The sequence below is a fragment of the Diabrotica virgifera genome, chromosome 5, assembly GCF_917563875.1.
Source record: "Diabrotica virgifera virgifera chromosome 5, PGI_DIABVI_V3a".
In the NCBI taxonomy this organism is placed as follows: domain Eukaryota; kingdom Metazoa; phylum Arthropoda; class Insecta; order Coleoptera; family Chrysomelidae; genus Diabrotica; species Diabrotica virgifera.
This window is the reverse complement of record NC_065447.1, coordinates 35261123-35287096: the sequence shown is the minus strand read 5'-3', so window position 1 is coordinate 35287096 and position 25974 is coordinate 35261123. Positions and strand designations below refer to the sequence as shown.

The 25974-nt window shown below is 34.9% G+C and overlaps 1 protein-coding gene across 2 annotated transcripts in view; it reads left to right on the top strand.

Annotated features, from left to right (window-relative positions):
- Window positions 1–25974, top strand: part of LOC126885674 (uncharacterized) — a 228615-nt gene that overhangs the window by 168487 nt on the left and 34154 nt on the right. For both annotated transcript variants that reach the window (XM_050652369.1, XM_050652368.1), the window contains exons 14-18: window positions 3708–3938; window positions 10382–10503; window positions 15605–15953; window positions 20330–20478; window positions 24769–25015. In XM_050652369.1, coding sequence (XP_050508326.1) covers window positions 3708–3938; window positions 10382–10503; window positions 15605–15953; window positions 20330–20478; window positions 24769–25015 — 1098 coding nt within the window. The remainder of the gene's footprint in view (window positions 1–3707; window positions 3939–10381; window positions 10504–15604; window positions 15954–20329; window positions 20479–24768; window positions 25016–25974) is intronic.

The following is a 25974-nucleotide window of genomic DNA, read 5'->3' as shown; positions in this document are numbered from 1 at the left end:
GTTTTATTTAATTGATACGTATTTGTTATTAAATTGCTTTAAAATAAATTGTGTATGACTTCGTGTGTTCGTTTTTTAAATTCGCACGAAATAACACGAAATATCAGATGATTCCATATAAGTTTGTTTGTGTGTATTCGTAATATAGTAAAAAGTGGCGGTAAAGAGTCCAATTTGAGAAATATGTTGGTATGTGGAAAGTACTCTATAATTAAATAATATATTAAAAAAACGAGTCTGTATCGCCATTAAGAAGAACAAAAAAATACGCTTTTGTGTCATATTGGAATTACTAAAAATCGATTATCTATAACAAGAAATCGAACTTGACTAACTTGGCAACATTTAGCGCGCCTATGAGTATAATAATTATTGTTACTACAATATTGTGCCTTCGTTTTTGATAGTATAGTACTATAGTTTGTAGCCTCTTAAGGTATCAGTATAATTTTGCCTACCGGTATTAGCGAACTAGACAACTAGACTATTATACAATATTCGTATGGGTCATTCCACGAACATACGCCTGTTTTGGATTACTTCGACAACGAATATTTTACTGTGCAACATAAGAAATACGAAAGTAAATGGCGCTAATAATAATTATTCCACTAAACAACAATGTAATTTGCAATTTACTTTCGTTGTTGTTATTTTGCACAGTAAAATATTCGTTGTCGAAGTAATCCAAAACAGGCGTACAGTCGGAAAAATGAAAGAATATCCATGAACGAACATATAAAAGACGCTGTATTTTCTTGTCACCGTATCACACAAAAAATTGGCCAGCGCAAGTACATGTAACAATAATAGTCCAAGTAATGAAGCTTAAAATAGGACAAAACCTCGCAATTTTTACAGAATGGATCGATTTGCTTGAAAATTTGAGAGTAAGTAGTAGATAGTCCAAGGATCAAAATCTATATATGATGCCGAAAGGCGCTTTTACCATGGGGGTGGTTGCCACCTCATGTCGTGGGTGAAATTTTTTTATTATATTTTGACCGCAAAAGTTGGTAAAACCATTAATTCTAAGCAAAAAATGCTCTATACATTTTTTTGATAAAATTAATAGTTTTCGATTTATTAGCTATCGAAAGTGTTAGTTTTATACAGTGCGGTGGAATAAGTGTTGCCCCCCTGTTAACTTGTTTATTTTAAGAATATAAGCAAAACGCTCGGACAGGTTGATTTTTAAACTAACCATAGTATATTATAGCATCAACGTTTCGAACTTTACGCGATCCCTCTTTAGGTGACAGCCATAACTTTGATTTTTTTAAATGGGAAAGTACATCCTGTGACACCTCATTGAAAAGCTCTTAAAATACGGAGTTTAAAAATGTATAATACTTTAATCCTGTTTGAGAGCGTAGGCGCAAAATTTCGGTCGAATTCTTTCTAAATGCAATCATTTTTTTCGAATCCTGAAAAAACTAATAAATATTTTTGAAAAATTTAAACGCAGAATGAAATATTACAGTATTCTTGATGGTCTAAAGTCCCTGAGAACTCCTACAATGCTTATTTTAATAAGTCACAGTGGTGGAAAAAAGAGAAAATTTAGTGTGATTTTTAATTTCAAATATATCATTCAAAAGAAACTTTTTGTTTATTCTAAGGGACTGTCAGCCCTCGGTAATAATCTAATCTTTCATTCTGCGTTTAAATTTTTCAAAAATACTTATTAGTTTTCTCAGAATTCGAAAAAAATAAAACCCGTTTAAAAAGAGTTCGACCGAAATTTTGGGCCTGCGATCTCAAAAAGGATTAAAGTATTATATATTTTTGAAATCAGTATTTTAAAATCTGTTAAATGAGGTGTCACATGATGTACTTTACCATATAAAAAAATCAAAGTTATACCTGTCACCTGAAGGGGGATCGCGTAAAGTTCGAAACGTTGATGCTATGATATACTATGATTAGTTTAAAAATCGACCTGTCCGAGCGTTTTGCTTATATTCTTAAAATAAACAAGTTAACAGGGGGGGCAACACTTATTCCACCGCACTGTATTAAAAAAATTAATGTTTTTATTCAGTTTTCTGCAAATAACTCAAAAAGTCTTCATTTTATCAAAACAACTTTGGTTAATAAAAATGTACCTTTTGAAAAAATCAACAAAACCGTTTTTTTTTTTTAATTTTCTTTAAGATCAATAGTAATCGAGCTATACTTTATTATTTAGCTCTTCTTCGTCAAATGCTAAATATTGTAGTTTCAAAGTCAAAAGTCGGGAAAACTATGCATTTTTCGAGGATAACTTGTTTAAACTAATTTAAAGTATTTAAAAATATCTATCTCCAGAAATAAAAAAAGTCTTTAGCTCAAAAATTAAGTAGGTAATAATGAAAAGAATGTCAGACCCTATATTTTTCAGCGAAAAAGTAATCGAAAGCAAACCCCTAATCACCACCCTGATTAAAATTAGTCATTGACCTTATTTCGTCTCCTCTATTTATGTATTGTTAATAGGTTCCGAAAGTTTAACTGGTTTAGAATGATTAGTGTTAAAAAAAATGGAGTCAAAAGCAAATATCGAATTTTTGAAGTTTGGTAAAAAATTCCCTTTTCTTCAGAATAGAAAGATTATCGTCAGAGATACGAAAAATATTTAAATATGAAATTGTAGCTTATTTAATTCCCAAGAACTTGGTTTACAAAATTTTTTTCTACAGTAAAAATTGAGTGAGTTATTGACAATTAAATCTTGTAATAACATGCAAAAATCACCTTTACCAACCCTTTCAAAGTCACCACTTTTTGCGACTGAGGATTTTAAAAGGATTTAATATTAATAGTCTTATAGATCTTGTAAAAACATACAAAATTATTTTTTACCAAAACTTTCTAAGAAAAAAATTAAAAGGTTACGGTTAAAAAATCAATATATTTTTTTGAAAAAAAAAAAAGAAATCCAATTGGAAGCATAATAATGTAAGTTAGCTTTGCTTTTATTCATTGGTCTTATTCATTCTTATTCATTCATGTATTATTAATATATTCTAGAAGTTTGACTGGCTTAGAATGATTAGTTTTTAAAAAACTGGAGTTAAAAGCGAATAACGACTTTTTGTAGTTTGGTAAAAAATGCCATTTTCTGCAGAATAGAAAGATTAGCATCAGATATACGAAACAATGTTTTATGTGAAATTGTAGGTTATTTAACTAACAAGAACTTGGTTTGAAAAAATTTTTTCTACGGCAAAAATTGAGTGAATGGTAAATGAGTATATATCGAAAACATTGATTTTTTCTGTATAAAACTAACACTTTCGATAGCGAATAAATCGAAAAGTATTAATTTTATCAAAAAAATGTATAGAACATTTTTTGCTTAGAATGAATGTTTTATCAACATTTGCAGTCAAAATATAATAAAAAATGTCCACCCCTAAGATGGGGTGGCAACCGCCCCCATGGTAAAAGCGCCTTTCGGCATCTTATAGATTTTGATCCTTGAACTATCCACTACTTATTCTCAAATTTTCAAGCAAATCGATCCATTCTGTAAAAATTGCGAGGTGAAATGCTTCGGTTCCAGGACTATAATTATTACATGTACTTGCGCTGGCCAATTTTTTGTGTGACACGGTGACAGGAAAATACAGCGTGTTTTATATGTTCGTTCATGGGTATTCTTTCATTTTTCCGACTGTATGTTCGTGGAATAGGGTATATAAACTTTTAACAAACTGTTTTAGGGAATATTCGAGGAAACATATCTGGATTTAATTTGCAGCATTTCAGTGAAAATTATTTTAGCGCTACTAAAAATCAAACTATTCCAAGCAAATTTCATCTAAAAGCAGCAACAGTTGACAAACTTTTAGCCAACAGAATAAATGGAAATATAAACAACATATCCGTAGATGATGAGTCCTTTAATAAAAATCTAAGGGAAGTCCTAAATTTAGAAAAAATGAAAGTGGATAGTAAGTTTCTATAAATTGTTTAAACTCTAATTAAGATTTTTTCTATATATTTTATGTAGTTTACAATTTACAATTTATGTTATACAAGCATAAAGATCCCCAGGATGTGTATAGGTATTTGAATAGAATAATGCACAAAGTAAAATAGTCCAGATAAATAAGAAAGAGAGAGAGAGAGAGAGAGAGAGAGAGAGAAATAGAGAGAAATAGAGAGATAGAGAGAAATAGAGAGAGAGAGAGAAAGTTATTTGAAAGAAATAAAAAAGGAGTAAGTTTTGTGTCGCTTGTACAATTAATATGTTTATGAAAATATTACCAAACACACCTTCCAGTATTTTTGTGCATTTTAACTGTTCAAATACAGTATGCGGCCAAATAAACAGTACTGAAATGAATATTGAAATATTTATGATTATTTATATAGGGTGTCCCAAAAGTAGTGGAACAGTCGAATATTTCGCGAACTAAACATCGAATCGAAAAGCTGAAAAATATGTGTTCAATCATTTTCAAAAATCTATCCAATGACACCAAACACCAACCCCCACTACACCCCCTGGAGGTAACTTTAAAATCTCAAATGGAAACCCCTAGTTTTTCTTGCAGATTTGGATTTGTTACGTAAAAGTAAGCAACTTTTATTCAAGACATTTTTTCAAACTGTGCATAGATGGCGCTATAATTGGGAAAAAGATTTATCCTGATACCATAGGTAAATTATAGAAACGGTCTAATATCTCGAGAAATACACTTCCAAATGAGAAACCAAAAAACAGGTTTTTAATATTTTTCGAAAACCTATCGATAAACACCAAAAATGACCCTCCAACCCACCGCCTGCAGACGGGGTGGGGGTAAATTTAAAATATTAAATAGCAACATTTTTAAGCAACATTTATTCGAAACATTTTTTAAAATTGCTGATAGATGGCGCTAATAAATCGTATTTTTCCAATTAAAGCGCCATCTTTCAACAATTCTAAAAAATGTTTCGAATAAATGTTGCTTAATTTTTCATCGCGAATCCGAATATGTAATAAAAAGTGGGGGTTGCTATTTAAGATTTTAAAGTTACCCCCACCCCACCTCCAGGGGGTGGGTTGGAGGGTCATGTTTAGTGTTATTCGATAGGTTTTTGAAAAATATTAAAAACCTTTCTTTTGATTTCTCATTTGGAAGTGTATTTCTCGAGATATTAGACCGTTTCTATAATTTACCTATGGTATCAGGATAAATCGCTTTTCTCAATTATAGCGCCATCTATCCACAGTTCGAAAAAATGTCTTGAATAAAAGTTGCTTACTTTTACGTAATGAATCCAAATCTGCAAGAAAAACTAGGGGAGACCGATCCTGCATCGATAACTATAATGTTGTATTCAATGTGGGCTCCGAATATTTTTAGTATTAACAAAGTTTAATATAAGTTATAAATTGTGAATCTCAGTGATATATTGAAATAAACTGTAAGTGTACAAACTCTTTACATAATATCCAGTAAAATTAGCATTAAAGTCAGCAAATTGCAATTATTTGTTATTGTTGTCAATACACAAATCCAGTTTTACCAGCAAAATAACCGCTTTTAGTAAAGACTGATTATAGCGGGTGTACAGGGTCGGACTTACTTTTCACTTAACGTTTATCGAAATTAATTCAAACATGGAATCCCACAACAGTTCTAAAATACAAGACCATCAAAGTCAAATAAACGCATCACAGTCATATTCTTTGGTAGCGTCGAGAGTGCATTTTCCTTTAAAGTCCCAAGCAATTATCTTTAGTGCCTTAGAAAACACCAAACTCCAAGACTACCTTCTCCCACTTGGAAATATAATTCAACCGAAAAATATAATCTTCTCTTCTAGATTATCTAATAATCGCATATGTATGTATTTATCCAATAAACAAATAGTAGATGATTTTATGAATAATCATGATCAAATCTTTCACAAGGTGAAATTGTCAGAGCAAGAAGGTTAGTTACACCAGCGGAACGACTTGTGCTCTCCGGCGTATGTCCTTCAATACCGCACGACTTGCTAATCAATGAGTTACAAAAAATCGGCATAGTTCCTGTCTCCCCCATGACATTCCTCAAAATTAGTGCTTCTATGCCTGAGTTCAATCACATCCTTAGTTTTCGAAGACAAATCTATATCAGTCCTCACAGTCTAACACTACCAGAGTCATTTACTCTTGTTTTTGACAACACGATATATAGAATATTCATCTCTCAAAACAGTTTAGTTTGCTTTAGATGCAAGAAGCCAGGTCACATTGCATCACAGTGCTCCGAACCACTAGCTCAACTAAACCCCAACCAAAACAATGAAGCATCGGTATCCAGCGCAACAAATATATCTTTGCAAGCACCCAATGATACAAACCCTTCTCAGTGTGAACAAATGTCTATCTCCAATGTCCCGGAGATACCGAACAAAGAAGATGCATCAAATAAGGACAGTCACATAATTAATCAACCAAAACGTAATTTTGATGAAATTATTTCACCTGAAGCAGATCCATCTTCAAAAGAATGTAACATTTTTCCACCACCTAAAGTCCAAGCAAAATCTAAAAAAGCTAAAATTAGTTCAGCAAGCACTTCTGAATGCTCATTTTCTCTCTTACTTGACCCTGCTAAAAACTTCATAGAAAATCACCCTCTACCTTTCCCTCTAAACTTTGATCAACTTAACATGGTCCTAATGAATATCACGGGATCAACAGATCCTATAACCATAATTCAAGAATATACCACAGACCTATCAGCTTTGTCCCATATGCTCAGTCTAGTTTACCCCCATTTAAAGGAAAGATCCATAAAACGAAAATTCACGTCCATAAAGAAAAAAATTAATAGTTATCTTGGCAGTGACGCGTCAGACTGGGAAAGTGACACATCTCAATTAAGCCAACATTAAGATTCAAGTTTCTACTTCAAAAGAATATTGATGGAATTTTTCATCGCCTTGTTATGCTCCTACATCTTTCTCTGAATTCCAGCATCTATACTGCAGAGCTCTTTGGTTTGTTTAAAACCATCAAACTATGTATATATTAAAAACCTCCCTTGTTGTCCAGTCCTTTCCGACTCTCTTAGCACAGTCAAAGCTATACAAAATATATACCATAAACACCCCATTGAGAAAAGAACCAAGGCCGAACTAATGGAAGCTCAAGAAAGTTTCAGAAGAATCCACTTCCTGTGGATACCATCCCACATAGGCATTGAAGGAAATATGAACAAGCAGATACTAGTGAATAGCTATCACTAATGATGCAACAGAAAGAGAGTGTCGGAGTGTCGCTAGCGATCTAAAAGTTCATTCCAAAAATAAAGTGTTAGTGCGTGGAATCAAATTATTGCTCCAAAGGTTTAATTGTATACAAATTGTAATTCATTTTTACCAATTTTTGATTTCATATTGTTACAAATGTTACAGAAATGTCGCTAATAACCTTCGGGTGGATGCGACTTTGTCTTTTTAAATAAAAAAAAAGAAAAACTAGGGGTTTCCATTTGAGATTTTAAAGTTACCCTCCACCCCACCTCCAGGGGGTGTAGTGGGGGTTGGTGTTTGGTGTCATTGGATAGATTTTTGAAAATGATTGAACATGTATTTTTCAGTTTTTCGATCCGATGTTTAGTTCGCGAAATATTTGACCGTTCCACTACTTTTGGGACACCCTGTATATTTAGTATACATGATATGACCTTGCAAACATTATTCACGATAGAAATGTTAAAGATGTCCTCTGGCACGAAAAAATCTTTAATTCTAGTCCGCAATTCTGGAATGTCAGACTGTGGATCGGCCTACCTCCTTCAGTATTCCCCATATGTACGCATCTGTTTTTTTTTATTTGCTAAGTGCTTCAATCTGGTCTTTGACCAATGAGTAACTTTTTATCTATCCTATCTTACTAACTACCTAATATCTAAGAGTCACCCTTTGATGTCTTCTTAGTTGTCTTTATTATTACTGCGGCACTTTTTGCTTGCGCACTATCACACAAAGCGCTGCTTTTCACTTTATCACGCACTGCACCAAAACGTTGCTTGCACACTAGTCGCGCAATGCTCCGCTATTAGCTTTGTCGCACTACACCAACTCGTGAGGTTTGGTCCTCTTCAGTCTTCTTTTCTGGTTTGAGTTGTCCAGGAGCTGGATGGCCTCAATATTTTCGTGGAGAAGAAGTTTTTTTTCATGACTTTCTGCGTGTTTTCTGATTTATTTGTCGACGGGCTCCATTCGTAGATCCTTTTGGAGGTCGTCATTACGGATGTACCAGGGTGCATTAACTATGCCCCTTAATACTTTGTTTTGAAAAGTCTGTATTATTTTCAAGTTTGTCTTTTTTGTACATCCCCATAGTTGGATACCATACGCCCATACTGGTTTTATAACTTGTTTGTAGATTAGCATCTTGTTATACATTGACAACCCTGAGTATCTTCCCAGTAGCCGATACAATTTTTTATATTTGATATTTAATTCTTCTTTCTTTTTCTTTACATGTACTTTCCAGCGCAGCTTCGTGTCTAGAGTTAAGCCCAGGTATTTGGCTGTGTCGGCATAAGGAATGGCTTGTGCATTAATTTTTATTGGTGCGTAGAGAATTTTTTTATTAGTTAAATCAACATGTACTGATTTGCTGTCATTCAATGTAATTTTCCACGTCTTAGTCCATTTTTGGAATTTGCTCATCGCATTTTGCAGTTTATTGGCTGTTTCTACGTTATCTTTACCTACTGCTAATATTGCGGTGTCGTCGGCAAAGGTAGCTAAACAGTAGTTATCGAATTCTGGTAGATGTATGGTATTCACATGTATAAAGGAGATATAGGACCGGGCCCAATACGCTACCCTGGGGGACTTCTGCTTTTATTTCTTTAAGTTCAGAATAAGCATCATCTTGCTTGATTCTGAAATATCTATCAGTTAAGTACGATTTAATTATGTTTGTGTATGATTTTGGAAGAGTAGCCTCTAATTTATGAATTAGTCCTTCATGCCAAACTCTGTCAAATTCCTGGGCAACATCTAAGAATAAAGCTGAACAGAATTTTCTTTCCTCTAGTGCATTTTCTATAATATCGGTGGCTCTGTGGAGTTGGTCTATAGTTGAGTGTTTCTGCCTAAAGCCAAACTGGTGATTTGGAATTAATTTTTTGTTTACTATAATTGGTTGCAATCTTCTGAGGAGAAGCTTTTCAAATAATTTAGAGATTGTGGGTAGCAGTGATATTGGTCTATAGGAGGAGGTTATATGTGGTGATTTGCCTGGTTTTGGTATCATTACTATTTCCGGCACTTTCCACAATGAAGGAACGTATTTTAATCTGATCGCAGCATTAATTAAATAGGTCAACTTGACAATTGCTTTTCTTGGGAGCTGTTTTAATATTTTTCCTTTTCTCGGGTTTAAATTATATTTGATTTCTTTTAGTACTTCTTCTACAGTTACTGGCATTATGTTTTCTTCTTCTTGCAAATGGTTGCTCTGTAATGCTTCTTCTTCTTGTTGTTGTTGATGCGGTTGAAATATTTTCTCTAGATGTGTAGCAAAGCATTCTGCTTTTTGTTCGCTGCTTCTAGCCCAAGTGCCGTCTTCTTTTTTTATGGGTGGTATTTGCATTATTGGTCTTTTTAATCCTTTGGTTGCCTTCCATAGTGAGTATTCTGTGGATCTATCATTCGTTAGGTTGTTTAGGTATGTCGTAATGGATTCTTCTTTAAATTCTCTTATCTCTCTTTTTAGTTGTTGGATGAGATTATTTACAATTGTTTTATCTTGAGGAGCTCTACTTTGGAACCATTTTCGTCGTGCTTTCCGTTTTTTGTATACCAGCGTTCTAATTTCTGCAGGGTAGTTGCATCCTTTTAGCCGTCTTTTGATGTCTGGAGTACATTCCCAAGATATTCTTTGGATGTCTTTATTGAATTGATCAACTTCTTTTTCAATGTCATTTACGGTTCTAAGAGATACGTTTAAATTAATTGTTTCTTCTAGCATTTATCTGACGCTTATCCAGTCGGTATGTATGCATCTGGTGAGTGCAATAAGTATGGAAAATCACTGCCACGCGCAATAAGGCGATGCCCAAAATGATCAAGCAATATTCTAAGAGACTCCCTGGCCCTGTGACCTGCTTCCCCCATCCAGTTAAAACCATTGTTGATTTTAAGTTTGGACCGTTTTCGCGACCTTTTCCGTATGACCGAAAACAGTGCTTTACGATAAATTTCTGAACTGAGAACTTAGAAATATCCTGAAGCACCTAACATTAACACGACATTCACATACGTATAACAACGTTCGAAAACCACTCAGTACATTTCGGCACATGGCACATACAAGTTTGAGACATACGCATTTCAGTACTGTTTATTTTGTCGCTTTTTGAGCACTTTAGATATGTAAATTATATTTCAGATTTACGAATAGAAGAATCTGCGAATTTTACAAAAGTTAACAACAAACCTGTTGAAACTATATTGCCCATTGGTATACGAAACCCCGTTAGCAATTCTACAAAGAAAAATCTAACATTGGAGGTAGGTATCTTTTTCAAAATTTATTTTGCTCACCATTTAATCATTGACATGTATATTTTGTTATTTCAATTTTGTTTTATTATCAAAATTTCCGGTCGATCGGATAGCTCAGTGCGACTAGCGGCTGACCCACAATTCACTTCGCCTTGAGGCATGTGAGTTCAAGCCCAGCCCAGGCCATCGGAAAAACAAAAAGGCTAACGCGCCAGTATAAAATTCTAAATATGAATCTGGCGCTTAGACTGGAATATGCGGGCATCTGATCGACCTATGAGGGAGCAGTACGGCAAGGGATAAGGGATTGCGGCTCGGTGATACTTCCCCATAGATCCCTACCGAAGGGCGTTGACGCCTAAGAACGGTGTAATACATACATCAAAATTTCCGCAGGTCTATTTTCATTGTTTTATCTTTTCAAACCTCTTCTTCTACTTCTTCTTCTTGGAGGACATGATTCTGTTTATTCTATCATTCTATCTCTTATAGTGCAGATGTCCAGTTGTAATACCATTTTCTGTGGGTCTTCCTAGTGGTCGTTTTATATTGGGTTTACATATTTTTGCCCATTTCGCGATTCTTCCTGAGTTCATTCTGTCGACATCATCTCTCCCTTTGCGACATTGTGCTTGTGCCGATCCCAGCACATCCTGGATTCCAGTTTCTCTTAAAGTATCCTCGTTCTTAATTTTATCTCTGATAGAGATTTCTATTATGGTTCATAATACGTTCATTTTTGTAGTTCTCGTCAATCCTTTTATAGGTAACTTTTCAGCTTTTGTGTCCACTGAATATGTTCACACTGATTTTACACATGCTTTATATATTCGGATTTGCTTTCTATATGTGTTCCTCTATACTCTATAGGATATCTATGACTGCCTTGTTAACTTGTTTTTTACTTCCTATGCAGAATGTCGATCATACGATAAATCTATTCCGAGGTAATGGAGATCTTGGCTATAACCATTGACTGGGTGACTGGGTCTTTTCGTGGCATATGAACATGTTTAACTTGTGTGCTGTTATATTGAATCACTAAAGTAGGCCTTGGAGATCATCTTCATTTTCTTCCATGAATATTGCATCATCCTGATGATACAATATCCATGTCCATGATATATTGTCTATGATCATGTTCAAGAGATTCGGACTGAGGCTGTACCCCTGCTTCAAACAATGTATTAAAAATATAGTGTACGGATCAACTAGTACGGATCAAATAGTGTACAGTCAACTCCCGTTTATCCGCGAGCGGTTTATCAGTGGGGCGGATTATCCGCGACTCTGTAGAAGCTTTTTTTAATAATAAACTATATGACATAGAGTTTTGGAAGTCATTCGCTATTCTCGACTCTATTTACGAAATTGCATCTGCGTGGGAGCTTGTAAAGTCTTTAACAATTATTGTGAAGTCGTGGAGAAAACTGTTACCAAACTGTAACGTTGTCGTTCTATTTGATGCTCCGGGTAACAAAATTCAATCGATAAGATAATAAGCTTTAATTACTCGTTAATTTCGTTAATAAAATATATTTTTAATCTACGCATCGAACTTTCGGTTCGGGTCGATGTGACGATATCTGGTACATGAATGAATAATATTGACGATCGCGTGCATTAGGAATTACCTTTATTAATATGAAATGGGCGTATAAGGAGAGGACATATCGCTCAACTCGCCAGAGGAAAAGACAGGGCATTCACCAAATACGATCACCGCTCGTATAAGGAGGGGTAAAAGGAAAAACCGTCGGATTCGTTCAACGCACCAAAACGACGGGGGAAAATAGTCGGGAAAACTCACCTCTTATACCTTGTTGTTGTTTATTATTCTTCGATCAACGCTCCAAGAATAATCATCAACTAGGCTTTTCGTTCCGTCTTTTATATCGTCCGAGAAGGTATAAAAACACGTTTTGCTTAATTCATTGGCGTACTCTAGACGAGAAAATTATATTATCGCCACAAAACATCGAAAGTTGTGTCTAACTATCAGTTAGAGAATATGAATATGAACTGCCTGCCCTTACAAGTTTAATGAACGCAGTTCCTGGGGGATAGAATAGAAACGAAGGAAACTTGCAAGAGTGGTTAGACTGCGACGCTACCTACCCGGGATTTAAGCATCTAACGGATGAAGACATCCTAAGAAAATGCTGAGGAGAAAACGAGGAAAGTGATGAAGAAGAGTTGAAGTCACGTGAATGAAGTTCTAGAATACCTAAAAGACTAGGACGACGCGCTACTCTTTGAAAAACTGATGCTCGATAAAAGGCAATGTAGAATAAAAAACACGTTTTCCACTCAAAGAAGCAGAAAGAAATGACAGACTACATTCAAAAAGGGTAAAAATGTAGGTACGTATATAAATTGTAAATTAAAGCTTTAGGTCAAAATATATTTTTACTTTTTCTTTTATGTATTTGACTTCAAGTTATTTATCGCCTTATCCGAGATTTTCGTTATCCGCGACAACCGCGCCACTTAACCCCACGGATAAACGTGAGTTGATTCTATTTAGTTGTATATTATTTAGTTTTTATTTACACTTGTCTTAATTTATTTATACTTAACACTATTTACTCTCTCTCTCTCTTGTCGTTTCCCCATTACTAAGGATCGTGATTTTTTACAATATTCCTAACAATTTTTTCCATTGTTCTCTATCTTCAGCTGCTCTAAGAGCTTCCCAGAATGAGTTTCCAGCTGAACTCTTAATTTGGTCGGACCATCTAGTTGGTGATCGTCCTCTTGATCTTCTCCCCGGAACGTTTCCAGAAACAATTAATCTCTCCAAACTATCGTCACCTCTGCTAACGACGTGACCGAAGAATTGCAGAAACGTTTGTCCTATGAGCTGTCCAAGGTACGCGTAGCATACTTCTCCAGCACCAAATTTCAAAAGCATCAATTTTTTGGCGCTCGCGTGCGGGAAGAGTCCAAGTCTCTACCCCGTATAGAAATATTCAGAATACAAGGGTGTTCACCAGTTTCATCTTGATATTTTGAGAGATAGATCTGTCTTTCTAAACTTTAGTTAGGCGACTCATCGCATTTTTTGCCATACCAATACGTCTCCGAACTTCTGCTTCACAGTTACCATCGTCAGTTATACTAGACCCGAGATAGAGAAATGTGTTTACTGTATGGTATTCCTGTAACATGCTAGTCAGTTGTATAGTGTCGAATCTGTCAACCACCATTATTTTTGTCTTAGCTTTATTGATTTTCAGACCAACTTTATGGCTTTCGTACTCAGCTCATCGCAGGAGATCAACAATTTCTTGCTCATTTGCTGCTATAAGTGTAGTGTCATCAGTAAATCTTAAATTGGAGATTTTCTTACCAGCTACTGTTACTCCACCGGCCCATCCTTCTTAAACCATCCTCATGACATCATCATCATCATCATCCAGCCTCAAAAGTCCACTGCTGAACATAGGCCTCCTCCCCTCGTTTCCAACCCCATCTATCCTGCGCCGCCCTCATCCAGTTTTTATTTACCTTTCTTAAGTCGTCAGTCCATCTTGTAGGCGGTCGACCGAGGCTTCTCTTGTCTTCTCTTGGCCTCCATTCCCATAACCTCTTCGTCCATCGCCCATCTGTCATTCTGGCTACGTGTCCTGCCCATCTCCACTTCAACCTGGCTATCCTCTCGATGACGTCAGTCACCTTTGTTCTTCTCCTGATTTCTTCGTTTCTGATTTTGTCTCGCAGAGTTATTCCTAACATTGACCGCTCCATTCTTCTCTGCGTGACTCTTAGTTTGGTAGCCGAGGCTTTAGTTAAGGTAAGTGTTTCTGATCCGTACGCCAAGACTGGGAGGACGCACTGATCGAATACCTTTCTCTTTAGACATGTGGGTAACTCACTTTTAAAAGTTTCTCTCAGTTTTCCAAACGCTGCCCACCCAAGACCGATTCTTCCTCATGACATGCTCACCATAAATGTTGAATAAGGTCAGGAGCTGAAGTGCAGATTCCTGCTATTCCTGCAGCTATTCTTCGTATTGGGTGATTAACGTTCAACGTCGAGACGCTAATCACCCAATACGAAGAATTGCTGAAGTGCAGATTCCTGGAAGGAGTAGGAGAGGAAGACCAAAGAAGACCTGGGGGGAGACGACAAGGCAGGACATGTTGTTAAAAGGGATTGTTGTAAAGGGTAAAGTACAAATACGGATCTATTGCTTTTGCTTACGCAAAATAACAGAAACATATAACTAAAGAAAATAAGTACACTACTTTTATACTAACTAATAACACAAATATGTACTAACTAAAAATTCAAAAATCGCAAAGTAAATGACACAGATCTAGATGACAAGTTTAAATTAAATGTCAACAGTCGTGGTTTTTACCTCGGAACAGCTAATTCTGGCATTTTGACGTATTCAGAGGTACCAAACCAATTAACGTTACAATTGAGGACCAGTTTAGTTAAGAAAATGATGGAAATACGGCATCTAGCTTAAGCTTCTCCTTAACTTTTGACACAGGCTTAGCTAAGCAAAAGCTTAAGTAGCTGTTGAAATACCGGCCCTTAGAGTTCTTTTTAATAAATAAAACCCAACATACAACTTTAATGATAAAAGTTTAATCAAATATCAATTCCACAATACATAAATTATCAATCCAAAGAACCGACAAGATAAATTCAAAATACAAGTGAAAAGTGAAGATAGGCCTCTCTTTACTTTTTTGACACGTTATGTCAAAATAAAGGAACTTTTAAAGAAATGTGTCCTCAAATTTTCCTTAAATACAGGCGGCCTGTATTTTATTAAAGGACAAAAATAAAAGACGCAATACTGCGCATGCTTATATGTCAAAATAAAGGATCTTTTATTACAGGCCGACTTAAAAGACGTTGGCAATAACTCTCTATTGTCATGCCCTTATCAGATCTTCATAAGGCTTAAGACTAATGACATCATTGTCTAATGTCAGCCATATAAATTTTTTATCATTTATTTCCACAAATACATATTTATATATTTTAAAAATATTTAAACAATAATATTTGTTTTCATTGACTATGTATTATATTTTAATAATTTAACCCAAGCGTTAACAAAATGTATGTTATCTGTTATTTTCAGACTGATTTATTGGTTCCGTCTATAAAAATACATAAATTAAGCTCCGTAGATTGGAACGACTTTGTTAAACAGGTTGTCTTCAAAAATAATTCAGATGTAGTTTTTACTGGAAATAAATCATTCGAGAACGGTATAACTGTGGAAAAATTGGTCGAAATCAAACAACTTAACGACGTACCATTGGAAGACATACTCACCAAGGAAAACAATCAAACTATTAGAGGACCTTTACACGTACAAGGAAATGTGGAATTTGTTAAGGCGTTTATTAAAAACAAGATGCATGGGATGTCAGTACCAGACATGTTGAAAGTTATATCTGTTTCCAACAGAAATTATCGTATTTTAAGTAAGTTATACGGTATGCGGCAAAATAAACAGTACCTACTGAAATTCGTATGCCTCAAATTTGTATGTGTCATGTGCCGAAACGTATTGAGTGGTTTCTGAACGTTGTTGTAACGTTTGTCAATATCATGTTAATGTTAGATACTTCAGGATGTTTCTTAGTTTTGCAGAAAAACTTTTATAGTGGAGTACTACACTGCGGTGCAAAAAAATCGATCCACTAAAAATTTGGTCAATTTTGATGTTTCGAATTTCCTAAACCTGTTGTCCGATTTAAGTGATTTTTTAGCACTTTATAGCCTTATTCATTGATAATATATCTGTAATAATATTGTTGCTAGACAGTCAAACTATCATTGTATACCGGGTGTACGAATCAAACTGTGTTTTTTTTTCTCAAAGTTCGCATCACCCTGTGGCCTATTCTGGCATTTATAAAATACTAAAATTAAAACCCAACTATAGCCTCAGGTTTTCTTAACATTTTGTCTTTCGATTCATTCGCTTATGTTGGATAATAAAAAAGTTAGGTACTTTAACAACTGGCCATGTTCGTCATCAGTACAGGGTGTTTCTAAAATATTTGCGCAAAACTTTATGGGGTTATTGTACATCACAAAATAATGACAATTTGCTTTATAATCATATGTTCGAAAACGCTTGGTTTCCGAGATACAGGATGTTCAATTTTTATTTACAAACTGATGATTTACTTATTGCTTTAAAACCAGTTGAGATGTGCAATTCAAATTCGGTGTGTTTTAAGGCGTAGTTATTGCACATTTTTTGACATACAATTAAAAATTTAATATTCACCACAGGCGTGCAAACGGGTATTATGACCGTTAATATTACCCGTACGCACGCCAATGGTGAATATAAAATTCTTAATTGTATGTAAAAAAATGTGCAATAACTACGGTTTAAAACCCACCGAATTTGATCTGCATATCTCAACTGGTTTTAAAGCAATAAATAAATCGTCAGTTTGTAAAAAAAAATTGAACATCCCGTATCTCGGAAACAAAGCGTGTGCGGACATATGATTGTAAAGCAAATTGGCATTATTTTTTCATGTAAAATTACCCCTTAAAGTTTGTCGCACTTATTTAGAAACACCCTGTACTGATGACGAACATGGCCAGTTGTTAAAGTACCTAACTTTTTTATTATTCAACATAATCGAATGAATCGAAAGACAAAATGTTAAGAAAACCTAAGGCTATAGTTGAGTTTTAATTTCAGTATTTTATAAATGCTATAGTAGTCCACAGGGTGATGCGAACTTTCAGAAAAAAACACAGTTTGATTCGTACACCCGGTATACAATGACAGATTAACCGTCTAGCAACAATATTATTACATCGATATCGTCAATGGGTAAGGCTATAATGTGGTAAAAAATCACTTAAATCGGACAACAGGTTTAGGAAATTCAAAACATCAAAAATGACCAAATTTTTAGTGGATCGATTTTTCTGCGTAGGGCCGCCGTAGCTAAGTGGTAGCGTGCTTGGCTCGCGTGCCGGTGGTCCGGAGTTCAAATTTTACCGCCGGCAAGAACAACTAGACATTTTTAAAAAATGTCTATAGGCCCCAGGTCGACTCAGCCTGAATAAAATGAGTACCTTGGGTAAAACTAGGGGTAATAATAGGCGATTGAAGCGTAGCACTGGCCCTGTTACCTTCGTTGTATACCGTAGGCCCTAGATATAGCAGACTACCCTGCTATACTCCCAAAGCCACAGTGGTATAAAACGGAAGACTATTATTATTATTATTATTGATTTTTCTGCAATGCAATGTATTTTCGGCCATACGGAAAAGGTCACGAAAATGGTCTAAGCTTAAAATCAACAATGGTTTCAGCAGGATGGGATAACCTGTCACACTGCCAGGGAGTCTCTTCGAATACTGTGCGATCATTTTTGGAACTGCGACTCACCAGAACTAACGCCACCAGATGCGTACATATGGGGAATGCTGAAGGGGTAACCGTCTGCCATTTCGTAATTGAGGACTAGAATTAAAGATTTTTTTCGTGCCAGAGGCAGTGGCGGATCTAGGCATTTTTCTTGGGAGGGGAAATTTGCTTTAGGGGGAACTTCCAATAAAAAACCAACCAAAAGACATAAAAAAGATAAACTCAGATTACATAAAATACATAAATAATAACTTAAAGGCATTAATGCCTGGTTGCACCAACAGATCTTAAGCTCCAACTTAGCTAAGCTCTACTTATAGATAGGGCCTCCTTGAGTATCACTTACGTTGCACCATAATTTTAGATTCTTACCTTATTATCAATTATATCTATTATTATATTATGGTATTCTTATTGTAATATATTATAATTATATTGTGTTAATTCTTATGATATTCTCGACTTAAGCTTAAGATCTGTTGGTGCAACCGGGCATAAGTTCCCTTAATTTTCCTAACTAAAGTGTTTATTGGGTTGAATTTTTCTTTCTGTGGTTTCGGTTTCATGTGAGCTAATATATTTTTATATTTGAACAATTTTTTTTTCTTTAACTTTGGACCTTGTTAGGGTGAAAATTTCCTCAATTTCCCTCCCCGTAGATCCGCCACTGGCCAGAGGGCATCTTTAACATCTGTTTTATCGGGAAAGTGCGTCGTCGTGAATGATGTTTGCAAGGCTATATCATGTATTATAGATATATAAATAATCATAAACACTTCAATATTCATTTCAGTACTGTTTATTTTGCCGCATACTGTATTTTACTGTATATATCACAAAAGCTAAGTTTCGCGGCAGGTACTCCTTTTTTATTAATTTAATAAGATCGATCCTATCGATTTAATCTCTACTTGGAGACTTCTTCTCCTTTCCTCGGTGCTATATTCGGTCCCCCAAACGTTGGAGAGCAAATTACATTGGAGAGTTATTTGCGATCTACAGCTTATCGGAACAGTTGTTCGGCACTACGTATTCGTGACCAATCTCGAATGTTCTTGAGCCATGATATCTGATTCCTTTTAATTCCTCTACGATTCTCAACTTTAACTTCATGATAAGCTGAAGGACTCTGTACCGTCTCCTATAAGAACATACCCTAGATATGAAATGTTACTTATTTTAATAGGTTTTAATAACTTACGAGCGGCATTTGCTTAATTTAACATAACTTCGTTGGTCTGCATTTCTGTGCAGGGTATTCAGCGAATTATTCTATGTAACCACATCTCAAACTCCTCTAGGCGCTTGATCATGTCAGTCTTTAGAATCCATGTCTCGGGGCCATGTAACAACACTGCCCACTGCCCAAATGACTATTTAATCATTCTTTGACGTATAGTCCTGTCGCCAGGGAGGGGTACAACTGCCTCCTTTATTCAGATGGACTTACCCAAGTTTTGTATATATTTTGACCCGTAGAACGCGAATTTTTTGGGTAACAGTTGATCCGGATGTCGATAAAATTGTTATAAATAAAGAACTTGAGGAATTGCATAACAGCGATTTCTCGCAAAACAAAACATAGTTTTGTATTTTTTGGGCCATTATAAGCAAAAAATGTTCTGACAAGTTTTTTCGTAGGATGCATAGTTTTCGAGATAAACGCGCTTAAACTTTCAAAAAATCGAAAAGTTGCAATGTTTGAACCCGAATAACTTTTGATTAAAAAATAAAATAGTAATTATGCTTACCGCATTTGAAAGTTTAAGTTAAATTATATCGGTTTGATTATTTGCATAGCTAAATATTTATTTTTTTATTGTTAAACAAAGCTATAAACACATAGTGCTTGAGTGATGTTTTCAATGATTTTCATTTAACCTTCGGATGACCAAGCGGGGGAAATTGTGACCCCAGCGTAAGTTTTTCTTTAATAAATTCAAAAGTATTTTCAATTTTTAACTCATTATTTTTTTTATTTGACTTTAATATCATGCTAGATATCCTCATATTTTGAAATAAAAAAAAATCCCTATATTTTACGAATAAAAAATATATTCTGAAGTTGATGTTTAGTAAAATACCGTCCATTATGTGTAATTCCAAGTAGTTTTACGCTAATGATGTCGACTTTGCAAAGTAACAAGACACTTACTCAACATACACACTACACATGACACTAATACTCATGTTGTGAGTGGCTGAATGACATAAAGTCCATGCAAAAAAAAATAAAAAAAAAACTTCATTTTTTTGTTAATTGTCATTTTTGACCTGGGGTCATTTTTCTCCCCTTGGTCATCCGTGTAACAAAAAAAGTTTGGTCATCGGAAGGTTAAAATCGAACGAGTAGGTCGAGTAGGTACAAATGCAAGCGAGGCTATTTATACGTAGCATGCATTAAAATGCATTTTCCCCTTATATTATAATACGTAAATATTATTTGCTTTTAGGTGATATTGTCTTTAGTAGATTACCCTACATCAAATTCCTAAATATACAAGGCAGAGTGAATGATAAAAATATCGACAAGGTATTCAAAAATTTAGCATACAAAAATAAGGATATACTCTTGACCAATGATACGGTGTTTAAAGAACCAGTAAGTATGATTTGATATTGTTATCGATTACTATACTTTTAATTTGTATTTCATATTTAAATATAAAGAAGAAGGGTGATAAAGAGCTTCAGGTATTATTAATTTATAACGCTACAATATGGGAAATACCACAAAGTAAACTTTGGGAAGCCCTCGAAAAAACCAACATTAGTCTGAACCTCATTAAAGCTGTAAAAAATCTATACCACCACAATATAGCACAAGTTAAGCTAGGCAAGGAAATCTCGTCAAGTTTTTGAAGTGAATAAGGGTCTGAAACAGGGCTGCTGTGTATCGCCGAAGCTATTTAAAATATATTTGGAGCAAGTTTTAAAATCCTGGAAAAGGAAATGTAAGAATATGGGTATACCGCTAAATGATGATAACATGCTATGCGCTCTGTGTTTTGGGGATGATCAGATTCTCATCCCAGGATTATCACGACATTGAATATATGACTCGCAAAATCATAGAAGAGCACCGGAACTGGAGTTTAGAAGTGAATACAAGAAAAAAGGAATATATGTATGAAATAATTAATCACTGTCAGGAATATAAATACTTGGGGCTGAAAATTTCACAAGATGGAACATTGGACAAGAATATCCATGATAGGTGCACACAAGGAAGGAAATTGCAATTTATATAAATTTTGCAATAAATTGTTTTTGTCTTTGCTTTTATATCTTATATACTGTATATTGACGATTTATCTAATTTTTGTAAATTTTATTTGTTATTTGTTATTGATATTATTTTTCTTTTGACTGCTTTGTCAATAAAATTGTGAAAATATTCAGTGACAAAAAAGCATATTTCTATTCTATTCTACTGCTTATCGTCCAGATATCTGAATTTAAATCGTCCCTTCTTCTTCTTACGACCGGCCTATTTAGCATAGTTATTTTAGCAGAATTACTTTCATCCATCCGCATAGCGTGGCCCATCCATCTTAGGTGGTTTATTTTGATGGTTTCCATAATATCGGCATCACCAAAAAGTCTCTAGAGTTTGAAATTGTATCTCCACCATGTATGGTTCTCAATACTTTTCTTTCAAAGATTCTTAGTAACCCATTCCTACGTGAGCAATGGAAGTATTATTGTTTTATAAAGTTTGCACTTTGTTGCCCTTGACATATATCTCGCTCTTAGTTGAGGGTTTAGGTCAAAATAACAGCGATTAGCCACGCATAATCTCTTTCTTATTCCTTTGGATGTGCTGTTTTTTTTGCAGTATACCTTCTTCTTCTTTAAGTTCCATCTTCTATCGAAGGTTGGAAATCATCATGGCAATGCGGACCCTGTTGACTGCCGCTCTAAATAGCTCTGCACTACTGCATTCGAACCATTCCCGTAAGTTCTTAAGCCAGGATGTTCTTCGTCTTCCCACATTTCGCTTTCCTCGGATTTTGCCTTGCATAATAAGTTGTAATAATGAGTATTTTTGCCCTCTCATCACATGTCCCAAGTACTCAAGTTTTCGTCTTTTGATAGTTAGTATTATTTCCGGTTGATTTCCTATCCTTCTAGTTACTTCCATGTTCGACATTCTTTGAATCCATGATATTCGTAGGATTCTTCTGTAACACCAAAATTCAAAGGCGGCCAACTTATTCAAATGGACTTGTTTCAACGTCCACGCTTCCAAGCCATCCTTAGCTTCTAACCTTATATCCCGACAACAAAGAAACATTTTAAGTTTAATGAATGATGCACGTGTTATTTCAATACGTGTCTTAATTTCTTTGGTTTGGTCTACATTTGATGTTATCCATGTTCCTAAGTATTTGTAGTTATCCACACTCTCAATCACAGTATCTTCAATAGTTAATTGGATGTTTATGTGTGCTGATTTAGTTATGATCATGCATTTAGTTTTCTTTAAATACATCTTCATTCCGTACTCATGACAGCGTTCATTAAGGCGTTGCATTACGCTCTGTAAATCATTGTTGTTATCTGTTATTATTACTGTATCGTCTGCAAAACGTAAGTTGTTCAAAACTTCTCCATTGATAGATATACCTTCTATTAAATCTGAGAGCGCTTCTTGAAATACCGCTTCACTGTAGACATTGAAAAGTAGTGGAGATAGCACGCAACCCTGACGGACTCCTCTCTGTATTTTGATATCTTGGGTATCCTGGTTGTCAACTCTAACCTTGGCAGTTTGATTCCAATATATATTAGATATAATTTTCATGTCACGACTGTCAAGATTTTTGCTTTTTAATATATCTACAAGCTTTTTATGTTGAACTTTATCAAATGCCTTTTCAAAGTCTACAAAACATAAGTACATATCCTGATTCATGTCCATGCATCTCTCAGCCAGCACATTCAAGCCGAACAAAGCATCTCGTGTGCTCATACCATTTCTAAAGCCAAATTGTGTGTCACTGATTTCATATTCGAGAGTTTTAACAATTCTACTGTGTATTATTTTCAAAAATGTTTTAAGTGTGTGACTCATTAAAGATATTGTTCTGTGATCCGAGCAGGTTGTTGCACTTGACTTTTTGGGAATTGCTACAAAGGTCGATTGCAGCCATTGTCTGGGGATTGTGGCAGTCTGATATATTAGATTAAAGATTTCAACCATTACATCAATACCATCTTCATCAATAAGTTTTAATAATTCGATGGGCACATCATCTGGTCCAGTAGCTTTACCCTCTTTCGTGTTTTTAATGGCATAGATGACTTCGTCTCTTAATATTGGTGGTCCGGTATCCTCTGTGATTTCTAATGACAGTTCTCCTCTTTCATCATTAAAGAGTTGTTGGATGTAATTATTGGTCCTTTGACACAATCTCTCCTTCACGTTAGTAATAATATCCCCTTTATCATTTTTAAGGGTAATCGTTCTTGTGCTTTTTCTAGAACCTGTCATTTCTTTGATTTTTTTGTGTAAATTAAAGCTGTCATACTTTTTATCCAGGTCTTCTATTTCTTTGCATCTGTCGGAGAGCCACCTCTCTTTTGCCTCTCGATGTTCTTTCTGATGTTTTTCTGAATTTCTTTGTATTTATTCGGGTGTTTTGTTTTATGTTTTCTTCGTTCTTTCATAAGTTCAAGAATTTCTGCTGTCATCCAAGATTTTGTTTTTTCTCCAAGTGGTTTGAGGGTTTCTTTTCCAACTGATACTAAATTATGTTGAATTTTTCCCCATTTTTGGTCAACAGTCAGAGTTTCCACACTATCTTCTTTGACTGTCCTTAAGTTCTCGTTTATTTTAAATTTCGTTTCCGCATAGGTCTTGTCTTGTTTGAGCTGCCTTGTATCCATGATTTTATTGGAGCTAGAGCTCTTTACCTTTTTAGTTTCACTCTCATAGACAAAACAACCGGGTTGTGATCGGAGGATATGTCCGCTCCTGGATAAGTTTTAGATGATATTATAGAATTTCTATATCTTCTGTTGACGATAATAATATAATCTATTTGATTTCTGACTATTTTGTTGTTATTGTCAGCTGGTCACTTCCATGTATATAGTCTACGTTTAGGAAGTTTGAACAAGGTATTTGCAATTATGAGTTCCTCATTGATACAGAAATCAACAAGCTTATCGCCACGTTCATTTCTTTCCCCGAGTCCATATCGGCCCACACAATTCTCCACTTCTCCTTGACCGACTTTAGCGTTCAAATCGCCCATTATAATATTTATGTCATGTCTTTTAGTTAGCTTTAAGACATTGCCAATTTGTTCATAGAAGGTCTCTATGGTGTCTTCATCCTTGTCTGCAGTGGGTGCATATACTTGGATTATATTTATTTTACGATTTAAATGAGGGTTGAGAGACAGCATTAATATTCGATCAGAGTAGGGAACAAAGTTACAAACGGCTTTCCGAGAATTGTTATCAACTATAATTCCAACTCCCTGTTGTATACCAGTGACCCCAATTAGCAGAATTTTTCTACCGTTTCTATAGTTTCACGCTGAACCCCTAGGTATTTTGCTGCATTCTTGATGTAGCCGGCGTCTTTGATACGTGTGAAAGTTTCAACTGCTTCATTTCGATATCACCAGAATATTACGCCATTATTTGTACTTACATAAATATACTAAGGGTACACATCATACCCTTTAAGTTTAATTCCGAATCACTCATAACTTTTTATAACGCTAGGTTAAATACATCCAGTCCATATGTTATAAATGAACTGGCAGAAGCACTTCGTATATTGCTTTAATTATCGTCTTACTATAGTAAACTGAAGCAAAAACAGTTGATATAGGAGGCCCGTTTTTAATTTATTTATAATATTTACTTATTTTAGGTTTATGTAAAAGGAAATCTAGCAGTGTCGGGATTCATAAACCATATAAACTTCTCTGATGTCTACCCCAAAATAGTCCTTACAACTAGCGATACTGATATCGATAGTGTAGTTAAGTTTAAAAAACCAATATTAGTTCAAAATAAATTATCCATAGATGAAAACTTAGTTACTAATTCGTTGCAAGGATTTAATACAAAAGAATGGGTTGAAAAATCAATTCCTTTAAACAAAGGCTTGATAAAAGGTAAGTCATATAAAAATTTCGAAAGAGTCGTAAGGTCTATGGTCTGCTCTGCAGATAAGCTTCTCCTTGTTCTTTACGTACCATTTCCGCGACGAAGGTTGGCAATCATGATTGCTATTCTGACTTTTGACACTACAGCCCGAAAGAGTTCAGTTGAGCTGCGTCCAGGTTTCTCAGCCAGGACAATTTTCTTCTACATATGCTGCGGCTTCCTTTGAATCTTTCCCTGAATTATTAATTTTAGGAATTCATATCTGTCACCACGTATTGTATGACCCGGATATTGTAGTTTTCTTATTTTGATGGAATTCAGCATCTCCCTGCTGTTCTCCATTCCTCTTAGTATTTCTTCATTGGTTATTCTGTCTGTCAAGAGTTTCTCAGCTTTCTTCGATATGTCCACATTTAAGATGATTCCAATCTATACACTCTAGACATTCTTTATTAAGAGTCCACGTCTCCACACCATGCAAAAGAACAGAAAATACATAAAATACATACAGAATACCACTTTCTGCTCGTTTTCTAAGATTTAGGCTGAGGTCTCTACTACATAATATTTATTTCATATTATTGAATGCAATTCTAGCCTTTTCTATTCTAACTCTGATTTCTTTGGTATAATCGTTTGTTTCATTAATGTTTGTCTCTAAATAGTTATATTTCTGAACTTGTTCTATCGTCTTATTTTTTACGTGTAGATTGATGTTAAAATGAAAATTTAACATGTTAATTTCCCCAAAAAAAAATGCATGGTTATAACAGCAGATCTAATAAGGTGTAAATTAGAGCTGGAGGGTCAAATAATAGAACAGGTCATGGAGTTTAAATATCTAGGCATCACACTATGCAGCTACGGAAAGCTCGAAACAGAAGTGGAAGATCAGGTGAATAAAGCAAACGGAGCCGCAGGTTGCCTGAATGAAACAATATGGAGAAATAAAAACATCGGAAAAGAA